Source organism: Benincasa hispida, chromosome 2, assembly GCF_027475165.1.
Source record: "Benincasa hispida cultivar pf3 chromosome 2, pf3_genome.v1.1, whole genome shotgun sequence".
NCBI lineage: Eukaryota > Viridiplantae > Streptophyta > Magnoliopsida > Cucurbitales > Cucurbitaceae > Benincasa > Benincasa hispida.
Window position 1 is genome coordinate 65,470,236 of NC_143479.1, and position 10,164 is coordinate 65,480,399.

General features: G+C 33.7%; 1 protein-coding gene across 1 annotated transcript; it reads right to left on the bottom strand.

Moving 5' to 3' along the window:
- Positions 1 to 8,152: 8,152 nt before the first annotated feature.
- LOC120070870 (transcription factor MYB61) lies at positions 8,153 to 9,926 on the bottom strand. Its single transcript, XM_039022761.2, has 3 exons — positions 9,571 to 9,926; positions 9,356 to 9,485; positions 8,153 to 9,267 (listed from the first exon to the last, which is right to left on the bottom strand). The coding sequence occupies exons 1-3, from the start codon at positions 9,701 to 9,703 to the stop codon at positions 8,466 to 8,468; spliced, it is 1,065 nt and encodes a 354-aa protein (XP_038878689.1). The 5' UTR covers positions 9,704 to 9,926; the 3' UTR covers positions 8,153 to 8,465.
- Positions 9,927 to 10,164: the final 238 nt, after the last annotated feature.

Consider the following 10,164-nt stretch of genomic DNA (forward strand, 5'->3'; position numbering starts at 1 on the left):
TTTCATTTCTTTTTAGGATGAGATCTTAACGAATAATATAGATCCATTGAGCCACAAATATCACATTGAGCCACAAACATCACTCTCCCATTGATATCTTAACACAAGCTTTGGGTACTCAAGAAGGGCATGAGCGTGTGCATGGGGTTGGTGTTTTGTTACTCCAACGGCTTACTTTCATACAGTGAAACGAAAGTCAAAACATGGAAAAGATGAAAATAAGGAAATTGTAAGTGAGAATGAAACACTTCGTCAACGTGTTAGAGAATTAGAAGTTCATGTTCAAATATCATCTTCTACAACATTTTCTAGATATGGAAGTTGCTCCAAGCAATTTTTAGCAGATGAGATCGAATCTGAGATAAACAAAAAGACAAGATGAAGACTGGATATGAAAAGAAACAGAAAGAGAAGATTAAGGTGGAGGAAATTAAGTCCTTAGAGAAAGGAAGAGACAAGATAAAGATGAATGTAAATTGCAACACAGAAGAACACTAATAAAATCAATTAAGTTCATCAAATGTCTAATTTTTCTGCTTTATATACTTTTGTTGCTATGATTTTGCTGCATTAGGAGAAATCTTCAATGGAAATGACTAAGAAAAAAGAAGTTAGTGACTCAACATTGGTTCTTCTGCTATCTTTGAAATCCATTCTTAGATATACTGAGAAGGTGATGGCCAAAGAGTCTAGTATTTCTTTATAACTTCCAGTTGGACTTTTTGGTATCAGTCGAAAGTAATGTTATTACTTTTCTACACTTCAATTTTGACGTTTCTTTTCAATTTTGATCATCTATATTTATGTTATAAATCTTTTGTAGGTACTTGCACTCATCCTTTATTGATTCAAAGGAAAGTTCACAATACACTTTTGTAGATCCATCTCTCATGTCCTCTGGACATAATTCTCAGGAAGTTAAAACTCGAAACCTGTGTAGTAGACTAATGGTCTCAGAAGCAAACCAATTAGTTCTTGCTCCTTTCAATCCTGGGTGAGTTAAAACACGTTTTGTTTTTATCAATTTCCATTAGAAATAAAAATACTAATTATATTTTATTAACTAGTAGTCATTGGCACTACTTGCTATAAATGTATACGATGATACTATGTAACCTAGACTCAATAAGGACAATATCACGAGTAGATATACGATATATATAACTGACACGTAAGTTAACCTTTTTCATTTGTAGTGTTTGTTTTAAAGTGTATTTTGTTTTAGAATAATTTGTGACAAATAGTGGTTATTTCTTGACAAATAGGGCAATTGCGATGTTTCAATCTCAAAAGAATATTAAAAAAAAGCCGAAAGCAAATCTTATGGAAAACAATAAAGGCAAGTATAAATTAACAATGACTACTTATTCATCATATTAAGCATAGTGCGTAAGGATTACTTCATTCTTATTTATTGGTTTTTTCTCTATAGTGTCCTCTACAAGTTGAGAGCACCGAATGGGTATATGAGGGATATTGTGACCAAAAGAAACATTGTCATCTTAGATTTGGTATGTTATCATTATTTCGACATTTCAAATAACATAGAGAAATTAGAATTCATTATAATATTTGGCTTTTATATTTATAGATTAAGACAAGGAAACCGTACTCACAAATCGAGTTAGATGAGGTGTGTATAGAGTTGGCTGAATTTTTAGGTTTCTACATGTGATCTTGGTTGGTCATTTTGGATGTGTTTGTTTCGACTGATTGATTTATGGATTTACTTCATATCTATACAGGTGTAAATGTCTTTTGGTATTGTTCAAATATGCACGCCGGGGGGGGGGGGGGGGGTGGAAGGAGGAGGGGGTTAGAATTATGTTCCTTATATTGTTTTGGAAGTGTCCATATGAGTTGACTATTAGAATTATGTTCCTTAGATTGTATATGTTGACAATATTAAAGAAGTTAAGTTTTTATAAAGAGATATTGGTAGTTTCTGTTGATATATATGTTTGTTAATGCATGTATATTGTTTATTTGATTGATGAATATATGTCATATATATACTAAATGCGGTTGTTGGATCAAAATACAAGAGCAATTATAAGTAAAAACTCAACATTGTAGATTTTTCTAAAAAACCACAAGCAAATTTCTTGACCTTTTTAAATGTCAAGTTCACAAAATTTCTTGACATTTTTTCTTTAAAAAATTCAAGTGTCTGTATTTCTTGACGTTTTTTAAATGTCAAGTTCACAAAATTTCTTGATGTTTTTTCCTTGCCAAGAATGCCCATATTCTTGACATTTCAAACATGTCAAGTGTCACTTTTCTTGATGTTTTTAAAACGTCAAGAAAATTGACATTTTTGACACTGGCTTCCTTGACGTTTTTTAAAAAGTCAAGAAAAGTCATTCTTGACATTTAAAAAAAGTCAAGAAACACTGTTTTTGTAATAATGTCAAATTAATTAAATAAGATATAATTAGTTTAATGTATGTGATATATTATAATATAAATTATAGGTTATGTGTTATATTTAATATAACATATGGTTTGTTTATATATATATATATATATATATATTTGTAATAAATTAAATTCATTTGAATTTAATTCAATTATAGAGAGGGCGTTATTTTAATAACTCTTTCAACCTACTAGCTAAAAAACCGACATGAAAACACAGAGGGTGTTCTTCTTCTTCCAAGGATCTCTCAAGTTCTCTGTGTGTTCTCTATACATTTTCTCTCAAGCAAATAAAAAACTCTCCCTAATTAAAATTAATCCCTAGAATCCCACTCCTCTCTAGTAGTTCTCATCTTTGAGAATAACGAGGAAGAGCTGTTGATGGTCTGTTTTTTGGAGCATTGTCGTGTTCGTGAGATCGAGGGAAGAGTTCGAATTGTTCGTGATCTTGTAGTGATTAGAATAGGATTCATGAAGATTTTTTTTTTCAAGGGTAAGTTTCGAATTCCCTAAATTTTCTCTTAGATTTCACAGTGGACATCATGCTTAATGTAAAATTGTTTATTATTTGTTTCTGTTTTTTGCTTTAACTGTTCTGTAAAATAAAAATTAGAGACACAATTGCATTTAATTCTTCCATTGTGGGTATTCAAAACCCTTCAGTATACCCTTCACTCTTTAGTCTTTTTTCATTTGACAGAAGTTTACTAGTAACCTCATGAAAATTTAAAGTTTCTTTCCTTACAATTGAGTTTTTATGCCCTAAAACTCGTAGATAGTTCGTGTTATTAATTGACCGTCATCAATAAAGAGTTATGGATGTTAATTCAATATATGTTATTGTTTGTGTTGTTGGTATATTTTATTTTAATAACCCTAAAACCAATAAACTAACATCCAAGGCTGCCTTATGAGTCTTGAACTATAAAAAAAATAGAAAGAAATAGATAATTAGTTTTATCTATACAGGGATCAATGTTCAAGATATAGTTTGAAGGCTCTATAATATAGGGATAAGACTGGGTACCTTATCCTGGTAATACTATGGGTACGACCCACTTTGTATTTTATACAAACAAAATGATCCAATGCGTTCGTGTAGTTGACATGCGAGTGGGGGTATCCTATGCAATGAGTTTGCATAAGACTGGACCACGAAATAGTAACCACTAAATATAACCATTAACTAGTTAGGTTTCTATTTCAATAGGATGACATAGGCAACATAATCTTAATCTTGAGTATATTATGAATTCCTGTTCATGAGAAATTGTCCTTTGATTTGTATGGGTGAGGGTGGTCAGTTCGCCGATTCAATATGCCTACCATTTTGGGGACAAGACTGAGTGGGAAGTTGAGAACATAATAATACAAGATGAAGTTCGCTTCTTCCCGCCAAAAGGGTAAGTAGATGAGTGTTCCATTAAGTCGTTTCTTCGGGACTTGAACAAAGGGCCCTACCCTCTCATTGGCTTGAGAGGGTTTTTATAAGCATGTTGTTCATTAGATGAGTACTGATACTTAAAAAATCAGAGGTTACCCAAGGGTAAAATGATAATTTGACCCAGTTGGAGTTACGAACACTCGTGAAAGACTAACTTGCTGTTATTAGTCTATATCCTTGGACACAGAAATATATCTGTAGTGAGAAGATTGCAGTTGTGGGTCTTTAGTGGGTTATACCCACAGTTATTAATTAATTGTGCAAATTAATTAAATAAGTATTAATTAATTAATTAATTGTGGAAAAGAGAAATAGGAAAAAAAAAGGGAAAAAGGCTTAACCCTTCTTTATATAAAGCATTCCTTATGGCCTTTTTGGGTAAGAGTTTATTTGTAGTTGACATGCGAGTGGGGGTATCCTATGCAATGAGTTTGCATAAGACTGGATCACGAAATAGTAACCACTAGATATAACACCATTAACTAGTTAGGTTTCTATTTCAATAGGATGACATAGGCAACATAATCTTAATCTTGAGTATATTATGAATTCCTGTTCACGAGGGATTGTCCTTTGATTTGTATGGGTGAGGGTGGTCAGTTCGCCGATCCAATATGCCTACCATTTTGGAGACAAGACTGAATGGGAAGTTGAGAACATAATAATACAAGATGAAGTTCACTCCTTCTCGCCAAAAGGGTAAGTAGATGAGTGTTCCCTTAAGTTGTTTCTTCGGGACTTGAACAAAGGGCCCTACCCTCTCATTGGCTTGAGAGGGTTTTTATAAGCATGTTGTTCATTAGATGAGTACTGGTACTTAAGAAATCAGAGGTTACCTAAGGGTAAAATGATAATTTGACCCAGTTGGAGTTACGAACACTCGTGAAAGACTAACTTGCTGTTATTGGTCTGTGAGAGGATTGCAGTTGTGGGTCTTTAGTGGGTTGTACCCACAGTTATTAATTAATTGTGCAAATTAATTAAATAAGTGTTAATTAATTAATTAGTTGTGGAAAAGAGAAATAGAAAAAAAAAAAAATAGGAAAAAGGCTTAACCCTTCTTTATATAAAGCATTCCTTATGGCCTTTTTGGGTATGAGTTTATTTGTACAAATTTTCCTTAAACCACAAAGAAATCCTCTCTACTCTCGAAAAGTATTTTCTCCCCTCTGTCTCCCAATAGGTGGTATCCAACTATTGGAATCTTAGAGAATAATGAGGTTACTTTCGTGATAATGTTTGAGATTGTTCAAGAAATCGTTTGTGATCAAGATCGTTGGAGGAGCTGTTCGTTGGAATTTCAAGAGGATTGTTCGTGAAGCTTGGGAATCGACAAAGATAAGAATGGTTCTAATCTTTTTTCCTAAAACATGCTAATTTACATGTTTATATTCTATTTTAGTATAATTAATTTGTTTATGTAAAAATCGAATTACGGGATACAAGACGTTCTCACACAAAAACTTTTGTTGCGAGATTCAATCCCTTCATATACATCAAGATTGATTTCATGTGTCCATAAGAAGGAGGAAGTGACCAGATGAGTTGGACTGCCTTAACTTCTTCTTCTATCACCTCTAACTCAAAAACGATGCCATTGAGAATACCCAAATGATTTGAGATTTTTGTACCTTCCACCATTCGCAACGTGTGAAACTGCTCCTTCAGGTACAACCAATTTGAGATGTTTTTTGTCTGATACGTTGCTTCAAGCTTCTCCAAAGCTCTTTGGCTGTTGAAATCCCATGCACATATGCATGGACGTTTTAGCCAAATTTAGTTTGATTGCACTTGCAGCTCTCAAATACATCTCCTCCCAATCTTCATCGCTCATATTGGACTTCTTAGTTACTATGCTAGACTCTCCTGGACTACCATCACCACTTAATTCTTTAGAAGCACCATTGTCTAGTCTTCCCTTCAAGACCTTGTGTAACCCAACTTTTGACTTAGACTTGTCACAAGTCGAAGTTGATCATTCCATCAAATTCTTAAACTTTATTGAACTCATAAGCTTGACATACTCTGCTTCTCTTCCTAGAAAAAGGGTAAATAGTGAACAACTTACAATATTCACAAACATCGCAACCCATTTCAAGAATTCCTTTCTGATGTGAACGTTCATACAATGTTGCAACCACAGAGCATACTTAGAAATTCAAGAAACTACGAACTTGATGCTCCGATACCACTTATTGGGAAAAAAAAACTTCCCATTTACGTGGAAAACTCCAACTCAGAGAAAAACCATGGACTAGAACAAATTCTACTATGTGAAAAAGTACTACAATCATATAGAAATCTCTCCCAATCCCAATTACAAAATCACTCTCTTCAAAGCTTTTGTCTACTCACATATTTTTTCTTTTTCCCACCCTCAAAGAAGAACAAGCAAAGAGTGAATTTAATTAGCATACATAAGCTTAATTTTTTTTTTTTTTTTTTTTTTTTTTTTTTGCTAATTGGGATATTTAAGACAAAGGATATGAGATCTTTTTATAGGGATGAAGACCATCCCCTTTCTTTAAAACTAACGATGTGGGATTCTTGCCAAAAATTTCAACATCATTCTGCCTATAAATACATCATTATTTATATGAGGGGATCAAGAACTTGAAATGCCATCTAGATCTTAACCTAGAATTTAAACTTCTGACTTATTCTCTATTCTACAATTCTTTTACTAACTTACGTATTGGAGTCATTTTTCTTTGTTTTGCAGATCATCATCCTCTCTTCCACAAATTACAAACTTATCGTTGATGTCACGTGAAGATCAAATACATTTTTCCTTGAGCAAAATTTGCATCAACCATACAAATTGATGTTTAACCATATATATATATATATATTGTAATTATGTTACGAAGAAAAAGAGTATTGAGATTAAAGTGATGATTCGAGAAACATAAAGAATAGAAATGGGAAATTATTGGAATATCTAAAAACCAAACTGATTAATGATTAGGAAATGATTAGATATTTTAGCAGCAACACCAACTAAAGTTGATTCTTCAAACCTCTGCAATCTCATTATTCTTCCCTTTCTTTTATCCATCACAATAATAATAATAAACAAATAGAGAGTAGAAGGTACTGTAAAAACTTATTTTGGTCAGAAATATGATTGTGGATTAAAAAATTTGCATCGATCCTATTGTTGAACACAAATTTAAAATATGTTGCATTCATATATGTTTAACGGTGCAAAATTGTTTAATAATTAAAGAGAGAGTTGAAGGTAGTATATTTAAAAATGAAAGGAATGTCACAATATTGACAAAGCCAAAACCAAAGTCGAAGGGGAGGCGGAGGCTAAGGCGGCAAATGTCAAAATAATACATTGCCTTCCTACTCCTAATAATTTGGGCGCACATGCATTCTCTATATAAAAAATTAAGTTACCTAATATATTCCAAAACCATCTTCTTTATATTTTGCTTCTCCCATATTTTTTTATGTCTCACTTAATTGTGCCTGCACATGCACAAACCCATAGCCGCTACTGCCCCTCTTCATTCCTTCTTTCTCCTCATTTTTTTTTTTTAAATATTTTATTTCATATCATATATACGATATGATTCCTAATTAAGTTCCATCCAACATTCGATGTACTTGGAAGGGAAAAAAAGTTTGACTTTAATTGATCATAGCTCTCAATATAACCTCATAATTTGCTTTTCTTTTTTTTACTCTAGTAATGTCAGTAGACGTCATAAATATATATTAATCTTAATATACTTAGTTGGAAGGAAATTATGTAGATTTTTTAATTCAACGTTAAATCATTTTTCTTGAAGGGTATGATTTAAAGTGTAAAGTTGGCGTCGTATTCTATTCCTATTCTTATTCCATATGGAAAATTGTGACCCATGAATGATGATTGGCTTAACAATCTGTGTAGAAACTTTTATTTTTTTCTTTTTAATTTTATCTTTGTTTATTGACAGTCAGGCTTTAATGGATAAAGTGTAGATTGTAGGTAGGAATAAGAGAAAAGGGGGGGAAGACTTTGATTTAAATTTCCTTTGTGTTCAGCTTCTGACATTTGTTGTATTGTATTATATTTGTATTTGAGTCAAGTACTAGTCATAATGAAATCCAAACATCTCCATCTACATCTCTACTTCATCATACAACAAACATCAACACAATTTTATGTAAATAAATAATGTATATGACCTTTTTTACTTTTCTCTGCCTGTTGTGTCTTCTAATTTTACAAAAATAAAAACAGCTCAAACTGAAAGACAAGACAACGACCAAACATATTTAAACAACATATCTCCATAAACTTACAAACACATTAAAGTATGATTCATTGAATTAACTAATTTCCCAATCTCCACCGCAATTCTTTCTTTCTCTTAATTTACACGAGATGAAAAATAATCCTACCACTGCACACAATAATCTCTTTTAAAAATATAATAATTATAATCTATGAACACGAGGAAGAAGCATATGGAGCTTAAAAACCAAGAAAAAAAAAAAAAACTCAATTTACTTGAATGTTGGTTTTTTTTTTTTTTTTTTTTTTTTTTTTTTTTTTTTTTTTTTTTTTTTTTTAAAAGGAAAATAAATGGATGGGAGAGAAGGAAGGTTAAAGGGTATTTCCAAAAGAAACAGTAAGAGTATGGAGGTGTTTGTTATATACAGCAGCATCGGAGGAAGGTTGTTGCCTCTGCCACCCGCCGCCCTCTGTTATGAACGCTGTTTCCGCCGTCGTATTCTCTACATACATTGATTGATCCGTTTGAGATTGAGATTCTTGATTTTGCAGCATAAATGGATTATTCCCCACAAATTCCGACCATTTAATGTCTTCCGGTAACTGGGTTGTTGTGTTCAATTTCTCTGATTTTGCGCAATCGGGAAGCCCCCAAGAGAAGTTAGCGGCGTCGAAGAAATTGTTGTTGAAAGTGGCTGATTCCCAGTTGGGGAGTTGGGGTTTGATGGGAATCGGCGGCGGAGGGAGAGTGAAACAGAGAGTATTGGGATTTGGATTGGGATTTGGTGCGTAATTGAGATGATGAAAGGAGAGATAATCGGAAGTAATATCAGAAGGCGTATTGGTAGTAGATGTTTGAAAAGGGAAAAAATCATGAGTTTGTGAGTAGATTTGGGAATTGGAGTTATGCGGATTTATGATGATTGAGTTTGGGAGTGGCGTTGTTTCAGTTGTATTATTATTATTGGCTTCCTCAGAGCTGTTGTTGTCATTGCTTCTGGCTGGGACTTTACTTTCACTGTCATTCTCAACATCGCCGGCGCTGGATATCACCGGCTTATGCGTGTTGGGGTCAATCCCTTTTTGCCTAAGCTTCTTCTTAATACAAGAATTCCACAAGTTCTTGATTTCATTGTCTGTTCTCCCTGGTAGCTGAGCAGCAATCTGAGACCATCTACCAAAAAACAGGGGAAAGAAAGGTATGTGAAACAGGGGAAGGAAGAAGAGGGGAAAGAGTAGCAAGTAGTATAGTACATACATACCTGTTTCCAAGGACAGAATGAAGCTCAATGATCAAATCCTCTTCCTGTTGAGAAAAAGGACCTCTTTTCAAATCAGGGCGGAGGTAATTAATCCATCTGAGACGGCAGCTCTTTCCACAACGTTGAAGGCCTAAAAGGAAAGGGATTAATGGTGATTATTTGATTAATGAGGGGGATTATTATTATCATTATTGTAGAGTTAGAGTAGTAGTTACCAGCGAGTTTAGGAACAGAGCTCCAACAGCCATGGCCATGCTTAGTGATATAATTGAGAAGCTTTTCATCTTCATCTGGAGACCAAAGTCCTTTCCTTAGCTTCTGTTTATAGCAACAAGAATGCCTTCCCATGTGGACGATGAGGATTAATTCAAGAAAATCAAAACAAATACAATGGTGGCAAACAACAGCACACAAACTTAATAATAATAATAAAAGTTAAAAGAAAAGGTGGGGAAAAAAGTGTAAGCTTGAAGAAATGTCAGCAACAGGAAGAGGAGAAAAGAAAAGCAAGAGAGAGAGGGTGGGCGAAAGAGAAAGATGATAAGGAAGCTTAAGAAAGGGAAATGGAAATGGTAGGGATTCTGAATTTAATAGGCTAATAGGGGCAGGGCAGGCCAGGGCAGGGCAGCCCCCCCTTTTTTGTTTTCTGTTCGCATCACCAGCTTCCACGTCATCACTCAGGTCCTCTTTTGGACGCTCAGGATTCATTCCAAAGCTGCTTTCAACAGCATTAAACAATTTGACTTGTATATATGTCTCATCACTCTTTCCACTCTTTTCTCTCTCACTCTATATTTTCCATGCACCGA